The sequence below is a fragment of the Oncorhynchus gorbuscha genome, linkage group LG10, assembly GCF_021184085.1.
Source record: "Oncorhynchus gorbuscha isolate QuinsamMale2020 ecotype Even-year linkage group LG10, OgorEven_v1.0, whole genome shotgun sequence".
Classification (NCBI taxonomy): Eukaryota; Metazoa; Chordata; class Actinopteri; order Salmoniformes; family Salmonidae; genus Oncorhynchus; species Oncorhynchus gorbuscha.
This window is the reverse complement of record NC_060182.1, coordinates 17,433,913-17,454,234: the sequence shown is the minus strand read 5'-3', so window position 1 is coordinate 17,454,234 and position 20,322 is coordinate 17,433,913. Positions and strand designations below refer to the sequence as shown.

The window sequence follows — 20,322 nt, the reverse complement described above, 5'->3', positions numbered from 1 at the left end:
CCTCATCAATCCATGGAGCCTCAGTTCCCACAAAATATTACCCGCAAAACACCAGTTTCAACGTCAACAGTGAAGAAGCGACTCCGGGATGCTGGCCTTCTAGGCAGAGTTGCAAAGGAAAAGCCATATCTCAGACTGGCCAATAAAAATAAAATATTAATTTGGGAAAAAGAACAGAGACACTGGACAGAGGAACCTTGTTTAGAAGGCCAGCATACCGGAGTCGCCTCTTCACTGTTGACGTTGAGACTGGTGTTTTGCGGGTCTTCTAATGATCAATTAGCCTTTTATAATGCTAAACTTGGATTAGCTAACACAACGTGCCATTGGAATACAGGAGTGATGGTTGCTGATAATGGGCCTCTGTACGCCTATGTAGATATTCCATTAAAATCAGACGTTTCCAGCTACAAAAGTCATTTACAACAATGTATTTCTGATCAATTTTATGTTATTTAATTTACATTTTTGTGCTTTTCTTTAAAAAACAAGGACATTTCTAAGTGATCCCAAACTTTTGAACAGTAGTGTCTATATATATAATTGTTCTAATTAATGAGGCCACAATGTTGACGAAGAAGGCCGCAAAAAAAGTTTACGAATCCTTACTGCTGAATAATAATTCATAACAGATCAATCATTTATTTCTATACATACATACTGTATACATACTGTATATTTCATAGCAATATTAATATAATCCAAGTTTTTCTCATAATAGTAAAAAGTGTCATTAAGTGCGATTAAGTGACATTAATCACCCACCTACTGTTTCATAATAATGGACAATTCCACCCTGACAAAGTAACCCCTCTAATTGTATGTGAAAGTAGATTCAGACTGAGGTTGGGTTTAAGTAGGCTACATTGACATCTGAATTGCCAAACAAAGGACACCCTCATTTCAACGAGAGGTTTCCTATCATTCATCCATGGTTGATTGGATCTTTGGAAGTTTAGAAGTAGTAACCATTAGCCCTATAAATAGGATGCCAAACTCATGATATTAATAATACACTTTTACCTTTGACTATATCGTATTTTATACTGCTGTGTTCTATCCTCATTAACAGCTGAATCCAGGTCAGCACACAGTGACCTCAGCAGGCTATTGATGTCTGGACGTGTGTGTTTATGGAACACTTTACATGTCCTCAAACACACGTGTACACACACACACACACACACACACACACACACACACACACACACACACACACACACACACACACACACACACACACACACACACACACACACACACACACACACACACACACACACACACACACACACACACACACACACACACACACACACACACACACACAGACACACACAGACACACACAGTGCTCACCTCTGCTGAGCAACTGCAGGTTGCGGACCTCCTCTCTGACTTGTAGCTGAAGGACCTGCTGTAGAACCTCCTGTCTCAATGTTTCTTGGACAATGCCCATCCTCTCCAACTTCTCCCCGTTCAACCTCAGCAATGCGCGACCTGGAGGGAGAGGGAGAGGGAGAGGGAGGGAGGGAGGGAGGGAGGGAGAGAGAGAGAGAGAGAGAGAGAGAGAGAGAGAGAGAGAGAGAGAGAGAAAGGAGAGAGGCAAATACTATGTTAGAACAGGCTTTGTTTTTTACTGAATGGTTAAGGTAAGATTACGTTTTGGGATAAGGTTTGAAATAAGGTAAACATTTTTTTAAAAGCACTTAGATTGAATATATTACACCCATCCGCCAGCCCTGTCCACAACACCCTAGCAAAACCCAAGCCTACTTGATGTTACAGCCCTCCCCGTTGCCCCTAGCGGCTGGTCTTCATCTGCCGACGTCCTGTTAACCTGGACCAACGTCGAATTTCTCAGTGGATCTTGAGCAACCTGTCTGGTGTATGTGTCTGTGCGTCTGTGTCTGTGTGCCTGTCACGCCCTGACCACAGAGAGCCCTCAGGGTTCTCTATGGTGTAATAGGTTAGGGCGTGACTAGGGTTTCTTTTCTAGTTATTGTGTTTCTATGTTGGTGTGTGTGTATGCTTCCCAATTGGAGGCAGCTGATGATCGTTGCCTCTAATTGGGGATCATACTTCATGTGTCCTTTTTCCCACCTACGATGTGGCATATTGTTTCGTGTTAGTGCCTATGTGCGCTATTGCACGTTCGTTATATCTTTGTTGTTTTTGGAGATTTCACTATTAATAAAATGTGGAACTCTACACACGCTGCGCCTTGGTCCACTTATTCATACAACAATCGTGACAGTGCCTGTGTGTGTGTGTGTGTGTGTACACTGTTGATTTACATCTAAGCGTTAAGTGTGTATTCTCTGCTTTAGTCGTCATGACAGCGAGCAGGATGGCAAAGTGAGGTTTATACAGCCAGACAATTTACTGAGGATGTTTGAACTAGAACACCAAGGCGTTAAACTACCAGGAAACACACTTTTAACATACCATTATCCACAGTAAGCATCATGCGCACACACACACACAAACTCAGAGACAACACATGCATGTCTACTTTATTACACACACACACATACGGGATGGGCCTGTCTTTCAATGGAGAGGAGAGTGAAGGAATCCATCAAAGCTGTAGCAGCCTAGGTCTACATGTTAATTAGACACATTACTCATACTGTTAGCTCTCCTAATCAATCCATCCATTCTCATTTCCGCCTCTGGACGTGGGCACACCTCAAAAACCCAGCACACACACGCATACCCTCTCTGTCCAGCCCTCTCCCTTCCTCCCAACTCAGCCAGTGCGTCTCTCTTTCCTGTCCCCAGAAACATGGTGTCCTAGAAAAGCTGCCCTTGGTTCCTTTGTGTACAAATAAGACAAAGCAGATGAAAAAAGCTCCAATCCAATTCCCCTCCGACAGACTTAAAACAGAGCCTAATAATGGCCTGCAGATAGCGATAGCAGCTAGCAGCCTCAAAGAGAAGAAGAGAATAAAGAGAGAATGGAGAAGGGAAAATAAAATAGATCCTTCTACTGTTTCTGTGGAAACCGTTTTGTTCAATCCACCTACACGGTTAATTGGTGAAAAACAAGTTCTGAGGGCAAAAGGGAGACATTTCTGTCATGGCCGCCACAATAACGACACTTCATGTTAAAACAGCACACAGTAAGTGAATCTTTTGTATTTGAAAATGTATTTTGGAGTGAAATTAAAGTAGAGTTTCTGAGGTTTCAAAAACCGTATTGCGCGTAGTTGTTAGACATGGTTAGACGCGGTTAGACAGAGTCCGCTGTGGTCAATTGTTAAACTGAGAACCCTATGGCTGTATGGCATTGGATTCTTGAGAACAAACACATCTCTGGTCCAGGGTGTAGCTTAAAACTACTTAGAGCTAGGCCTCTTTTTTCTCAACTTCCTGTCTGAATGAAGTGCCTAAAGTAAACTGCCTGTTGCTCAGGCCCTAAAGCCAGGATATGCATATAATTGGTACCATTGGAAAGAAAACACTTTGAAGTTTGTTGAAATGTTAAAATAATGTAGGAGAATATAACACAATAGATATGGTAGGAGAAAATCCAAAGAAAAAACAACCATTTTTTTGTTGTTGAGAGAGACCATCCTCTTAGAAAGAAAAGTAAAAGGTCATATTAAAAATTAGCTCCCTGGATGCAATTCCTATGGCTTCCACAGGGTGTCAGCAGTCTATGTTCAAGGTGTCAGGCTTGTAACTTCAAAAACAAATAAGAAATATCCGTTTTAGTACAGGGACACAATCTTGGAAATTCATGTTTGCGCACGCCATGAAGACAGGACGCACCTGCTAAAATCGGTTTCCAATTGAACATACTTCTTTCCATAAATAATATTTTAGTTTGATTACATTTGAGGGTATCTGAGGAGTAAATAGAAATTCATTTTGACTTGTTGAAATAAAGTTTAGGGGTAGATTTTCGGATTCCTTTCTCTGCAAGTTGAACGAGTGGTAAACTCAAATCGGTGGGGCCATCTAAACTCACTTTTTGGGATATATAAAAATGACACTACATGTTATTGCTGGGACGCTTTGGATGACAAATCAGGGGAAGATTTTCAAAAAGTAAGTGAATATTTACTCTTTATATGTGAATGTATGAAACCTGTGCCAGTGGAAAAATATTTTGATGTGGGGCGCAGTCCTCAATCAATCCCATTGCAGCTTTTCGCTGTAATAGCTACTGTAAATCGGACAGTGCAGTTAGATTAACAAGAATCGAAGCTTTCATTCGATAGAAGACACTTATATACCTAAATGCTTAACCGCTATAATAACTATTAGAATTGATTTGAATAGCGGGACACCAATCCTTATTATGAAAGAAGGATAGTGCAGGTAGCAGTGGTTATTTACACAGAGTGTACAAAACATTAAAGATACCTACACTTTTCATGGCAGACTGACCAGGTGAAAGCAATGATCCCCCTTATTGATACATGCCCTTAGTGCCTGGTAGGTAATTCAGTCATGATTACTTCAAGATTTAGCTTGCTAGGTAAGTTCATTTAGCCATTTAAAAAATATAGCTGGCATGGGCTTATTGAGTGACTGTCAGTGACTGACATGAGAAGAGAAAAACTGCTGATGCACAACCACATTTAGAAATTTAAAATAGTGTATTCTACTATTATAACTCTCAACAGTAAGTTGAGACCCTGACTGAATTACAATTTTTTAAACAACAATCTGTGTTAAAAAAAAGTGTCTGCTAATGTGGCTTATTGTTAGGTCCAGCCCTGGCTAAACCATTGCCTGAACCATTGCCTCATGGTTTCATGGTTGCAAATAACCAAGTAACTGGTTGAAAACTATTTACCCAACACAGAGGTTGTATTGGGCTAAAATATCTACCAAAGACTAATAACCATCCTCACATTCACACAGGTCGTTCTAACTCAACCGGTACATTTAAAAGCAGAGATCTCAATAACCAAAATAATACATTCAATGAAAAAATGAAAACTGCAGGAAAAGGGGTGCGCGCTTCTCGAGCAACTGTGGATGTAGACCAACATACATGCACATGTCTGCGGGTGCAACTCGTATAGAACGCTGATGTACATGAGTGGAGCTCCGAGAGCACTCACCACTAACCACTGCAATAGTAAACTGAGGGAAAATGCCTTCACTCGAATCACATGGGGATTTTCTAACAATAGGTAATGGGAGTAGCCTAATGAATAACATCAAACACATCTTTATAACAATCAGGTTCTATATGTAATTCTATGGCTAGCTGATTCTCTATTTAACAGGTGCTGCCTGTAGCTTCCACATTTTATACACATAATGAGACAAACTGACTGCACCTGTGTGTGTGTGTGTGTTTGTGTGTGTATGCATGTGTGTGTGTGTGTATGTGTGTGAATGTCTGTGTTCATGCATGTGCTAGTGTCTGTAATATAACGTATAAATATGATGCTCTGGATAAGAGCGTCTGCTAAATGACTTAAATGTAAATGTAAAAATGAATAAATCAAAGAGATATGATCTGCTGTTGCTGGGTTATCTGTAACTTGAGGCAGACAAACACTGTGTGTGTATCTAGGTGCAGAGTGACTTAGTGAGTGATGGCTGACCATGCAGTTTAGAAAAGCAATCTGTTCTCTGTGACTGGCTCTGAAAGGGACCTGTTCTGTACTGTCTGACTCAAGGCTAAGAGAACTGAGCGCTCATATCCAGTACGTACTGTGTGTGTGCGTGCGTGCATGTGTGTGCATGAGTGTGTGGATGTCTGTTGTTAGCAATGTGTCTAATGCATGTTTGTGTGGATGTCTGTTGTTAGCAATGTGTCTAATGCAGGTGTGTGTGGATGTCTGTTGTTAGCAATGTGTCTAATGCATGTGTGTGTGGATGTCTGTTGTTAGCAATGTGTCTCATGTGTGTGTGTGTGTGTGTGTGTGTGTGTGTGTGTGTGTGTGTGTGTGTGTGTGTGTGTGTGTGTGTGTGTGTGTGTGTGTGTGTGTGTGTGTGTGTGTGTGTGTGTGTGTGCGTGTGCGTGTGCGTGTGCGTGTGCGTGTGCGCGTGCGCGTGCGCGTGCGCGTGCGTGTGCGTGTGCGTGTGCGTGTGCGTGTGTGTGTGTGTGTGTGTGTGTGTGTGTGTGTGTGTGTGTGTGTGTGTAAGATTCCAAAACACCGTCAACTACATCCGCTTCAACAGCTTTCCCTTTCTTTCACAAAAACACAGCATTCCTTTCTTAGCTTTCGCTGCATGAATGGTCTTTAAATCTCCTTGTGAGAGATTTAGGTGTAAACCGTTTCTTAAGTCCCGCAGCTGAAAAAGCGAAGCTGTGGAACCAGCTAAGGAACTAAAAATACAACTTGTGTGAGTTTTGGTTGCTCAGGCTAAGCCTTTTCAGAGACCTGTGTGAATTGGTCCCAACTCTCTGGGTACAGGAGCTTCAGTCCTCTGGGCGGTGGAGAGTAGCGGAGTGTAGAGAATAAGCTTGCAAAACTAGGCTTGGGTGATGAATAAACTTACTTGAGATCTGAAGGCTTCAGCTCCTGGGCTACTATAATGCCTGTCTGTATGGTGCCTTCAGAAGGTATTCACACGCCTTGACTTTTTGCAATGTTTTTGTGTTTAAAATGGATGACATTTTGGGATTGTTGTCAGTGGCCTACACACAATACCCCATAATGTCAAGGTGGAATTATGTTTTTAGAAATGTTTACAAATGAATAAAAAATGAAAACCTGTCTTGAGTCAATAAGTATTTGACCCCTTTGTTATGGCAAGCCTAAATAAGTTCAAAATTAAAAATGTGCTTAACAAGTCACATACTAAGTTGCATGGACTCACTGCAATAATAGTGTTTAACATGATTTTCTAATGGCTACCTCATCTCTGTACCCCACACATACAATTATCTGTAAGGTCCCTCAGTCGAGCACTGAATTTCAAACACAGATTCAACCGAAAAGACCAGGGAGGTTTTCCAATGCCTCACAAAGAAGGGCACCTATTGGTAGATGGGTAAAAAAAGCAGACATGGAATATTTCTTTAAGCATAAAGAAGTTATTAAATACACGTTTGATGGTGTATCAATACACTCAGTCACTACAAAGAGACAGGCGTCCTTCCTAACTCGGTGAGAGGAAGGAAACCGCTCATAGATTTCACCATGAGGCCAATGGTGACTTTAAAACAGTTACAGAGTTTAATGGCTCTGATAGGAGAAAACTGAGGATGGATCAACAATGTTGGAGTTACTCCACAATACTAAGCTAAATGACAGAGTGAAAAGAAGGAAGCCAGTACAGAATACAATATTTCAAAACATGCATAATGTTTGCAACAAGGCACTAAAGTAATACTGCAAAAAATGTGGCAAAGCAATGAACTGTTTGTCCTGAATACGTTTAGGGAAAATCCAATATAACACATTACTGAGTACCACTCCTCAATTTCCAAGCATAGTGTTGACTGCATCATGTTTTGGGTATGCTTGTAAACATTAGGATTGGGTAGTTTTGCAGGATAAAAAATAACCAGAATGGAGCTAAGCACAGGCAAATCCTTGAGGAAAATCTGGTAAAGTCTTCTTTCCACCAGACACTGGGAGATGAATTCCCCTTTCAGCAGGACAATAACCTACAAGGCCAACTCTACACTGGAGTTGCCTACCAAGAAGACAGTAAATGTTCCTGAGTGGCCGAGTTACAGTTTTGACTTACATCTACTTGCAAATCTATGGCAAAACCTGAAAATGGTTGTCTAGCAATGATCAATAACCAATTTGACAGAGCTTGAAGAATTTTGAAAAGAATAATGGGCAAATGTTGCACAATCCAGGTGTGGAAAGCTCTTAGAGACGTACCCAGAAACCTCATAGCTGCAATCGCTGCTAAAGCTGCTTCTACAAAGTATTGGCTCAGGGGTGTGAATACTTATGTAAATTAGATACAGTGGGGCAAAAAAGTATTTAGTCAGCCACCAATTGTGCAAGTTCTCCTACTTACAAAGATGAGAGAGGCCTGTAATTTTCATTATAGGTACACGTCAACTATGACAGACAAAATAATAAGAAAAAAATCCAGAAAATCACATTGTAGGATTACAGGTAATACAGGTAACGAGTGGAGGACAGAAATCTTGCTTGTTTGTAGGTGACCAAATACTTATTTTCCACCATAATTTGCAAATAAATTCCTTAAAAATCCTACAATGTGATTTTCTGGATTTTTTTTCTAATTTTGTCTGTCATAGTTGAAGTGTACCTATGATGAAAATTACAGGCCTCTCTAATATATAATAATAATAATATATAATAATATATGCCATTTAGCAGCCGCTTTTATCCAAAGCGACTTACAGTCATGTGTGCATACATTCTACGTATGGGTGGTCCCGGGGAACGAACCCACTACCCTGGCGTTACAAGCGCCATGCTCTACCAACTGAGCTACAGAAGGACCACTCTCATATTTTTAAGTGGGAGAACTTGCACAATTGGTGGCTGACTAAATACTTTTTTGCCCCACTGTATTTCTGGAGTTTGTTTTCAATAAATTTGCAGAAACGTCAAATAGATGTTTTCATTTTGTCATTATGGGGTATTGTGTGTAGATGGTTGAGAATGTTTTTTTTTAATCCATTTTGAATTCCGGCTATAATACAACATGTGGAATAAGTCAAACGGGTATGAATAGTTTCTGAAGGAAGTGTTTATCTTCTTAGTGAGTGTTCAGACTGAGCTGTGTTCTCTCTCTCTGTAGCTCTCTCTTTCTCTCTCTCTTTCCAGGGATCCACCACGCTTTAAGGGCTACCAGCAGCAGGACAGCCAGGAGTTGCTTCACTACCTTCTGTGAGAGTGGAGCAGACCAAGGTTTCTACACGTTACCTGTGACTGCGGGGTTGGAGAAGGTTTCTACACATTACCTGTGATTGCAGGGTTGGAGAAGGTTTCTACACATTACCTGTGATAGTGGGGTTGGAGAAGGTTTCTACACATTACCTGTGGTAGAGGGGTTGGAGAAGGTTTCTACACATTACCTGTGATTGCGGGGTTGGAGAAGGTTTCTACACATTACCTGTGGTAGAGGGGTTGGAGAGGGTTTCTACACATTACCTGTGATAGTGGGGTTGGAGAAGGTTTCTACACATTACCTGTGGTAGAGGGGTTGGAGAGGGTTTCTACACATTACCTGTGATATTGGGGTTGGAGAAGGTTTCTACACATTATCTGTGATAGTGGGGTTGGAGAAGGTTTCTACACATTACCTGTGGTAGAGGGGTTGGAGAAGGTTTCTACACATTACCTGTGGTAGAGGGGTTGGAGAAGGTTTCTACACATTACCTGTGATTGTGGGGTTGGAGAAGGTTTCTACACATTACCTGTGGTAGAGGGGTTGGAGAGGGTTTCTACACATTACCTGTGATATTGGGGTTGGAGAAGGTTTCTACACATTATCTGTGGTAGAGGGGTTGGAGAAGGTTTCTACACATTACCTGTGGTAGAGGGGTTGGAGAAGGTTTCTACACATTACCTGTGATTGCAGGGATGGAGAAGGTTTCTACACGTTACCTGTGATAGCATGGTGGGAGAAGGTTTCTACACGTTACCTGTGATAGCATGGTGGGAGAAGGTTTCTACATATTACCTGTGATAGAATGGTGGGAGAAGGTTTCTACACATTACCTGTGATAACATGGTGGGAGAAGGTTTCTACACGTTACCTGTGATAGCATGGTGGGAGAAGGTTTCTACACATTACCTTTGATAGCATGGTGGGAGAAGGTTTCTACACATTACCTGGGATAGCATGGTGGGAGAAGGTTTCTACACATTACCTGTGATAGCATGGTGGGAGAAGGTTTCTACACATTACCTGTGGTAGAGGGGTTGGAGAAGGTTTCTACACATTACCTGTGGTAGAGGGGTGGGAGAAGGTTTCTACACATTACCTGTGATAGCATGGTGGGAGAAGGTTTCTACACATTACCTGTGATTGCAGGGTTGGAGAAGGTTTCTACACATTACCTGTGATAGTGGGGTTGGAGAAGGTTTCTACACATTACCTGTGGTAGAGGGGTTGGAGAAGGTTTCTACACATTACCTGTGATTGCGGGGTTGGAGAAGGTTTCTACACATTACCTGTGGTAGAGGGGTTGGAGAGGGTTTCTACACATTACCTGTGATAGTGGGGTTGGAGAAGGTTTCTACACATTACCTGTGGTAGAGGGGTTGGAGAGGGTTTCTACACATTACCTGTGATATTGGGGTTGGAGAAGGTTTCTACACATTATCTGTGATAGTGGGGTTGGAGAAGGTTTCTACACATTACCTGTGGTAGAGGGGTTGGAGAAGGTTTCTACACATTACCTGTGGTAGAGGGGTTGGAGAAGGTTTCTACACATTACCTGTGATTGTGGGGTTGGAGAAGGTTTCTACACATTACCTGTGGTAGAGGGGTTGGAGAGGGTTTCTACATATTACCTGTGATATTGGGGTTGGAGAAGGTTTCTACACATTATCTGTGGTAGAGGGGTTGGAGAAGGTTTCTACACATTACCTGTGGTAGAGGGGTTGGAGAGGGTTTCTACACATTACCTGTGATATTGGGGTTGGAGAAGGTTTCTACACATTATCTGTGATAGTGGGGTTGGAGAAGGTTTCTACACATTACCTGTGATAGAGGGTTGGAGAAGGTTTCTACACATTACCTGTGATAGAATGGTTGGAGAAGGTTTCTACACATTACCTGTGATTGTGGGGTTGGAGAAGGTTTCTACACATTACCTGTGGTAGAGGGGTTGGAGAGGGTTTCTACACATTACCTACCTGTGATATTGGGGTTGGAGAAGGTTTCTACACATTATCTGTGGTAGCATGGTTGGAGAAGGTTTCTACACATTACCTGTGGTAGAGGGGTTGGAGAAGGTTTCTACACATTACCTGTGATTGCAGGGATGGAGAAGGTTTCTACACGTTACCTGTGATAGCATGGTGGGAGAAGGTTTCTACACGTTACCTGTGATAGCATGGTGGGAGAAAGGTTTCTACATATTACCTGTGATAGAATGGTGGGAGAAGGTTTCTACACATTACCTGTGATAACATGGTGGGAGAAGGTTTCTACACATTACCTGTGATAGCATGGTGGGAGAAGGTTTCTACACATTACCTGTGATAGCATGGTGGGAGAATGTTTCTACACGTTACCTGTGATAGCATGGTGGGAGAAGGTTTCTACACATTACCTGTGATAGCATGGTGGGAGAAGGTTTCTACACATTACCTGTGATAGCATGGTGGGAGAAGGTTTCTACACATTACCTGTGATAGCATGGTGGGAGAAGGTTTCTACACGTTACCTGTGATAGCATGGTGGGAGAAGGCTTCTACACATTACCTGTGATAGCATGGTGGGAGAAGGTTTCTACACATTACCTGTGATAGCATGGTGGGAGAAGGCTTCTACGTAGGTCAGGTAGTTGTGGGGACAGTGTTTCTTCAGCCACTTGCAGACATCCTGTTGGGTCCACAGAACCACTGGTTTGGACAGACTGGACAGAGTAGGGCTGGTGTGGTACACAGTGAAGGCTTCGCCTGGACGCAGCTGAAACACACAGAGTTTAGCTTACGGTGTGTGTGTGTGTGTGTGTGTGTGTGTGTGTGTGTGTGTGTGTGTGTGTGTGTGTGTGTGTGTGTGTGTGTGTGTGTGTGTGTGTGTGTGTGTGTGTGTGTGTGTGTGTGTGTGTGTGTGTGTGTGTGTGTGTGTGTGTGTGTGTGTGTGTGTGTGTGTGTGTGAACATGTAAATAAGCATCAAGGAGACAGAAGCCATGATTTTTTATTTTGTTGTGTCAGTGCACTCTTTGTGTGGTGACTGAGTGATTGGATGTGATCATTAGTTGTGGTGACTGAGTGATCGGATGTGAACATTAGTTGTGGTGACTGAGTGATTGGATGTGATCATTAGTTGTGGTGACTGAGTGATCGGATGTGAACATTAGTTGTGGTGACTGAGTGATCGGATGTGATCATTAGTTGTGGTGACTGAGTGATCATGTGTGAACATTAGTTGTGGTGACTGAGTGATCGGATGTGATCATTAGTTGTGGTGACTGAGTGATCGGATGTGAACATTAGTTGTGGTGACTGAGTGATCATGTGTGAACATTAGTTGCGGTGACTGAGTGATCGGATGTGATCATTAGTTGTGGTGACTGAGTGATCGGATGTGAACATTAGTTGTGGTGACTGAGTGATCGGATGTGAACATTAGTTGTGGTGACTGAGTGATCATGTGTGAACATTAGTTGTGGTGACTGAGTGATCGGATGTGATCATTAGTTGTGGTGACTGAGTGATTGGATGTGAACATTAGTTGTGGTGACTGAGTGATCGGATGTGATCATTAGTTGTGGTGACTGAGTGATCGGATGTGAACATTAGTTGTGGTGACTGAGTGATCAGATGTGATCATTAGTTGTGGTGACTGAGTGATCATGTGTGAACATTAGTTGTGGTGACTGAGTGATCGGATGTGATCATTAGTTGTGGTGACTGAGTGATCGGATGTGATCATTAGTTGTGGTGACTGAGTGATCGGATGTGATCGTTAGTTGTGGTGACTGAGTGATCATGTGTGAACATTAGTTGTGGTGACTGAGTGATCGGATGTGAACATTAGTTGTGGTGACTGAGTGATCGGATGTGATCATTAGTTGTGGTGACTGAGTGATCGGATGTGAACATTAGTTGTGGTGACTGAGTGATCGGATGTGAACATTAGTTGTGGTGACTGAGTGATCGGATGTGATCATTAGTTGTGGTGACTGAGTGATCGGATGTGAACATTAGTTGTGGTGACTGAGTGATCGGATGTGAACATTAGTTGTGGTGACTGAGTGATCGGATGTGATCATTAGTTGTGGTGACTGAGTGATCGGATGTGATCATTAGTTGTGGTGACTGAGTGATCGGATGTGATCATTAGTTGTGGTGACTGAGTGATCGGATGTGAACATTAGTTGTGGTGACTGAGTGATCATGTGTGAACATTAGTTGTGGTGACTGAGTGATCGTGTGTGAACATTATTTGTGGTGATGACAATGTATCTAACCCTAAACCGAACCCCTTTACCCCTAACCCTAATTCTAACCCCTGAACCTAAAATTGTCATGGTTCCACCCGTCACCAGAAGGTCACCGTTACCGGCTACCGTTTATCAGTAAAGTCTTATGTTTAACCACTGATTCCTCATCTGGTCTCTTATCTGCACCTGGGTCCAACCTCAACACGTCACAGAAATACATTTGATCCTGTTTTACTATTATTTTAAGAACTATCCTTGTGGGGACCAGAAGTCCACGCACGCACGCACGCACGCACGCACACACACACACACACACACACACACACACACACACACACACACGCACACACACGCACACATGCATGCACACACAAGGATGCATAGACAAACAAACCCTATTAATCACTAGCTGCGACTCTATCAGGACATCTCAAAAGCCTTGATCAAGCAGCAGGCCTTCATTCTCAAATCAGTTTTGTTTTTTAAATCTGTTTTGGAAAACTGACTGTCCAAACAGCCAGTTACAAGTGACCAAATTGGACTTGTGTGTTCAGACAGCAGTCATTTGCTGACATGGCTACACTAATTGCCATAGTAACGAGGGGTGTGTGCACAGTGGTGTAGGTTGATTGGTGGTGGTGCTCCTGCTGCCTATCACTCAGAAGTTATGTAGCAAGCTAAGGTGACAGTGGGGCTGTTACGGTGACCGTATTACCGCCACACCAGTGGTCACGAGTCCCGACCTGTCACAACCATACCGGCGGTCATGAGTCATGACCATAGTCAAATTCCACGTGACCATTTTGTCATGGTAACTAGGCTTCCCCAAAACTATGCTCTGATCCTGCTGATGGTCATTAGTAGCCTACCAAACTTGCTAACTGCCGGTCGCTAATCGCCTGGTACTCATCAAACTATTGTCCCTCTAATCACTCTAACAACAATGCAAATTCAATTGAAAATAAAACCAAACCCTTCATTAGAGTCCATGAGCTCATGTTGCGCAACATTTATATATGCTATGCAATTGTGTAAGAAAACAGAGTTTGATGGCCTCTATTAAAAAGAGGAGGATCACATCAGCTTTCTATAGTCTAGGTCTAGGCCTACTATATTTATTTCTCAACTTTCCCAATATTAAGCACATTGCTTCGCTTTACAACAGGAGTATAGCCTACCAGTCTGGCATGAAAATGAACTGTGTGATAGCGTCCTTCATTCACTATTTAAGTGCATAGATGACAGGTATTTTTTTCCCCCTAAATAATAATTTCACATACATACACTATCGTTCAAAAGTTTGAGGTCCAATATAAATGTCCTTGTTTTGAAAGAAAAGCACATTTTTTGTCCATTAAAATAACATCAAATTGATCAGAAATACAGTGTAGACATTGTTAATGTTGCAAATGACTATTGTAGCTGGAAACGGTTGATCATTTATGGAATATCTACATAGGCGTACAGAGGCCCATTATCAGCAACCATCACTCCTGTGTTCCAATGGCACGTTGTGTTAGGTAATCCAAGTTCATAATTTTAAAAGGCTAATTGAACATTAGAAAACCCTTTTCTAATTATGTTAGCACAGTCGAAAACGGTTGTTCTCATTAAAGAAACAATAAAACTGGCGCTCTTTAGACTAGTTGAGTCTCACGAAGACACAGCGGTTGGAACCAAAAATCGCACATTTGGACTAATCAGACCAAAGGACAGACTTCCACCAGTTATAAGCCCAGTCATTGCACAATCATATGTGAAACAGAGTTTTGACTGGTCACTATTTAAAAGAGGATCTCAGCTTTCTCATGCTGCTATCTTTATTGCTACATTCTTAAAATGAAGCACATGAATCCGCTTTACAACCTGGCATACATCGGCGGCGCGAGTTTCAAGTTTGGGGAAGCTCATTTTCACTTTATAATAAAGCATTCCATGCATCATCACATTTGTGGACCTATGTAACATAAAATACTATTCATAACGTCATGAGTAGTTTGGATAGTCATAATTTAGGCTAATAAAATAACTCAATCAATGTTCACAAAAAAATACCGTTCAGAGCATGGCTGAACGCGCATAGTGTAGAGTAAGCATAAGCTATATCACATACATTTCTTCTTTCCTTGCATGGGAAATATCTGTCCTATTATAAACACATCTCATGCAATTCTCCTACACCTTATATGACTGGAGATAATAGCAGAATCTTTCTTAATATGGCAAATTACTGGGTAGCTTCCTCTGCTGACACTGACAAACAGATGAAAATAAATGATTGTTTTGTCAAAAAACTAACTTTTAAGGAGCACTTACCCAACAATGATAAATAGTGACTATGGGCAGTGCATGGCGACATTGCTGATGCTCTCCGCCGGTGCCAATAAGATAGGCTATACTGTTGTTTGCTAAATTGAATCAGGGATTTTGATAACTAAAAGACAGATTTGTCTTTTCATTGTCTTCTCTTTACAGCAATAACCATAAGCTTTCCAAACTGCGATTGCATTTTGAAATATTGCAATATGCCTGGCTTGGCCTCTCTACTTTAAACAGACAGTTGCAACTCAACAATAACCTGCCCAAATTGCATGCGCTATCTTTCCCTACGACTTTAGGCAAATACGATTTAAAACAATCCACAACTTATACTGAACAAAAATATAAACACATCATGCAACAATTTCAACAATTTTACTGTTACAGTTCATATAAAGAAAACAGTCAATTTAAATAAACAAATTAGGCACTAATCTATGAATTTCACAGCCACAGCCATTCAGAATGAGGTTTTCTCCACAAAAGGGCTTTATTACAGGCAGAAATACTCCTCCGTTTCATCAGCTGTCTGAGTCTCAGATGATCCCACAGGTGAAGAAGCCGGATGTGGAGGTCCTGGGCTGGCGTGGTTAGACGCGGTATGCGGTTGTGAGGCCGGTTGGAAGTACTGCCAAATTCTCTTAAATGATGTTTGAGGCGGCTTATGGTAGAGGAATCAACATTAAATTATCTGACAGCTCTGGTGGACATTCCTGCAATCAGCATGCCAATTGCACGCTCCCTAAAAACTTGAGGCATCTGTGGTATTGTGTTGTGTGACAAAACTGCACATTTTAGGGTGGCCTTTTATTTTCCCCAGCACAAGGTGCACCTGTGTAATGATCATGCTGTTTAATCAGCTTCTTGATATGCCACACCTGTCAGGTGGATAGATTATCTTGGCAAAGCAGAAATGCTCACCAATAGAGATGTAAACAAAACCCTGAGAGAAATAAGCTTTTGGTGTTTATGGAACATTTCTGGGATCTTTTATTTTAATCCCTGAAACATGGGACCAACACTTTCCATGTTGTGTTTAAATTTCTGTTCAGTATATAAAAAAAAGCTAATGATCCTCTGTGGCCAAATCATGCTTTAGTAGCCTATTTTGAATGATTTAATTTACAGTGCATTCGGAAAGTATTCAGACCCCTTCCCCTTTTCAACATTTTGTTGAATTTACACACAATACCCCATAATGACAAAGCAAAAACTGTTTTTTTAAACTGTTTGCAAATGTATTAAAATTAAAAAACAGAAATACCTTATTTACATAAGTATTCAGACCCTTTGCTATGAGACTTGAAATTGAGCTCAGATGCATCCTGTTTCCATTGGTCACCCTTGAGATGTTTCTAAAACTTGATTGGAGTCCACTTGTGGTAAATTCAATTGATTGGACATGATTTGTAAAGGCACACAACTGTCTATGACAGTGCATGTTAGAGCAAAAACCAAGCCATGAGGTCAAAGGAATCATGCTCTGAAACAGAAATGTATCGAGGCACAGATCTGGGGAAGGGTACCAAATCATTTCTGCAGCATTGAAGGTCACCAAGAACACAGTCCTTCTCTGGGTACACTGACTTCAATTCAAAACCTAGGACGATCGTAGTCCTCACCCCCTTCCATAGACCTACATGGTAATTATGACCACTTCCAAGGGCGACCTACAACCAATCAAAGCTTTTACAGTGTGAACTGAAATGTTGTCCATCCAATCATAGGATTAGGATCAGAGTGTTGTATTGGGGTTGTGCTGCAGAGCATTGTGGGGGGGGGGGGGGGGGTTATTCTCTATTTTGGTTAGGTCGGGGTGTGACTATGGGGGGTGTTCCTATCTAGGTTGTTTAGTTCTATGTTGGCCTGGTATGGTTCTCAATCAGAGGCAGCTGTTTATCGTTGTCTCTGATTGGGGATCATATTCAGGCAGCCATTTCCCCACTGTGTTTTTGGGGATCTTGTTTTTGTGTTGTTGCCTGTGAGCACTCCTGAACATCACGTTTCGGTTATTCTTTATTGTTTTTGTGTTGTTGCCTGTGAGAACTCCTGAACATCACGTTTCGGTTATTCTTTATTGTTTTTGTGTTGTTGCCTGCGAGCACTCCTGAACGTCACGTTTCGGTTATTCTTTATTGTTTTTGTGTTGTTGCCTGTGAGCACTCCTGAACGTCACGTTTCGGTTATTCTTTATTGTTTTTGTGTTGTTGCCTGTGAGCACTCCAGAACGTCACGTTTCGGTTATTCTTTATTGTTTTTGTGTTGTTGCCTGTGAGCACTCCAGAACGTCACGTTTCGGTTATTCTTTATTGTTTTTGTGTTGTTGCCTGTGAGCACTCCAGAACGTCATGTTTCGGTTATTCTTTATTGTTTTTGTGTTGTTGCCTGTGAGCACTCCAGAACGTCATGTTTCAGTAATTCTTTATTGTTTTTGTGTATTTCATTAAATAAATATGTGGAACCCAGATCACGCTGCGCTTTGGTCCGAGTATGCTTACGACGATCGTGACAGAGAAGCTTGGTGAGTTGGTGACATTATTGGATAGAGATTGAAAAGTGATACTTGCCTTGCTATCTTCAGTAGCAAGTAGCTACACTTTTCATACTCTGTGGTACAAGGGAAAGGTGCCAATTAAAACCAATGGTTGAACTCTGCCTGAGATCAGTTTCATAAAGAAGGATGAAAAGGTGAGTGCATTCAATACCAACTGGTATCAACAGTATAGCTGGTTAACACGGAGCCTTTCACCAAGCTGCCTGTATTGCTGGCATTGCCTGATTTTTGGAAAGTCTGATCCTTTGCTGCGAAAGGAGGGTACAGTGGCCTGAAGAACATCTTGCGTTCAGCTAAATGGCAAAACAACAGCAGCGAGCATTTAAATGCCCACATCATATTTAATCTTCTGGTAAAAATATGCATTGATAATGATGAAGGTCTGCATATTCAAACTGAGCAACACAAAGAGAAAGTAAGAAGAAACAGGGATGTTCTCAAGCGGCTTATCAACACCACTTATCAACACCACTTATCAACATCACTGGGTTTTTGGGACTGGGAGAACTGGCTTTTAGAGGACACGACAAAAGGGAAAGCTCCTCCCGTATTTATTTAGCAAAGATGATAACACATAATCTCTCCGGACAGGCACAAGCAAAAACGAATTACATAAGTGTCGCAGCAGCTCAGTCATCCCCAAGGGATGAAAACAAGACCATTTTCAGTGTGATCAGCTGTATGCAGCTACAGTAAGAGCAGCTCATTAGTAGCCTACAGGTATGTGGAAGATCAGGCTTTTATTCAGGAACGTTTCCCAGGCTACTTTGATGTGTCAAGGGGGCGAGATGCGCAGTCTGTTTGGGATGGATCTACTATTTGTATTTACAGCTAAGTCCCCTGATTAAGAGGTGATGACCACTCCACAACCATTGTCAACTCTCTGCTGACATGAAATGAAGCCACATCTCATGTGCCCTCTCATCCACTGGCACATTAAATGTTTCCTCTCCAAGCACTATGAGTACCCTTATAAATGTTCTCTCATTACTGTATGTAGAGTCAATCACAAACACAATCACATTATTACACATCAATAATTTGACTCCTTGCTTGAACTAACTCATTGTTGGTTATTTTGTCTAACTGTGTAATGTGTTGTGTTATTGTGATCCCTTCCCAACACTGTAAGTAGCCTTCTCATTCCCAAATCTGTTTTACCGCACTTTGTCGTCTCCACACTCTTATACCATGGGTCTCACATCCTCCTCAATGTTACAAGTCACCAGGCTCCACTGGTTCTGATGAAACCAAGATTGAACTCCTTTGCCTGAATGCCAAGTGTACCACCTGGAGGAAACCTGGCACCATCCCTATGGTGAAAAATAGTGGTGGCAGAATCATGCTGTGGGGATGTTTTTCAGCTGACGGGATTGGGAGACTAGTCAGGATTTAGGGAAAGATGAACAAAGAAAAGTACAGATAGATCCTTGATGAAAACCTGCTCCAGACCAGAGCGCTCAGGACCTCAGACTGGGGCAACACTCCCCATCCAACTTAACAGCGTTTGAGAGGATCTGCAGAGAACAGTGGGAGAAATTCCCCAAATACAGGTGTGCCAAGTTGGTAGCATCATACCCAAGAAGACTGAAGGCTGTAATTGCTGCCAAAGGTGTTTTTCAGTTTTTTCTATTTTATATACTTTTGACAAAAATTCAAAAAATCTGTTTTTGCTTTGTCATTATGGGGTATTGTGTGTAGATGGGTGAGGATATGTTTTATTTAATCCAAATAGTGGAAAAAGTCAAGGGGTCTGAATACTTTTCAAACGCACTGTATATCTGTATAGACAAGAGTAGGCTAATTAGACTATATAGTTTTGATAATTGAATTCCATTTACCTTAGGAAAAGCTTCCCCAATCCTTGTGCTTGCATATTAAAAACATAACCACAAGTAACCTCCATTCGCTATTCAATTGCAGGCTACGGATGATGTTTTGTTTGTGGGCCATGCTAAATAAAAGATGATTCCATCCATAGGCTATGCAGTACATAAAGACCAGATTAAACTAAGAATAGTCTGATGGGTGAGAATATTATCAGATGCTTGTCCAAGTTTCAATGAGAGATGAAGTGTGTGCAGCCTGTGCAACTAACAGAGCAGAGCTCCTGCCTTGCATGCAACCTTTTTCAAATCATCACTAGAGCCGGATCATGCAGCCTTAGAATGTATAAAAAATCGAAACATATAACCCAACGTTTATATCACAACTAAAGTTGGCATAAAAAAGCTCCAAATGAAGCATATAGAAGGACCCGTTTCTTTGTTAACTGCTCAACACTGAACAGTTAGTCCGCACTCTCTCTGGAAAATATCCTCTCATGGACGTTTCCCATTTGCTTTGAATGTTCAATACCACAGCGTAAGATCACTTTCAAAGCCTTGGAGGATAAGATGATCCAACTTTCAAA

General features: G+C 41.7%; 1 protein-coding gene across 2 annotated transcripts in view; it reads right to left on the bottom strand.

Moving 5' to 3' along the window:
- Window positions 1-20,322, bottom strand: part of samd10b (sterile alpha motif domain containing 10b) — a 180,769-nt gene that overhangs the window by 19,079 nt on the left and 141,368 nt on the right. For both annotated transcript variants that reach the window (XM_046365006.1, XM_046365005.1), the window contains exons 3-4: window positions 11,387-11,555; window positions 1,359-1,499 (exon numbers count right to left, since the gene is read on the bottom strand). In XM_046365006.1, the coding sequence (XP_046220962.1) occupies window positions 1,359-1,499; window positions 11,387-11,555 (310 nt within the window). The remainder of the gene's footprint in view (window positions 1-1,358; window positions 1,500-11,386; window positions 11,556-20,322) is intronic.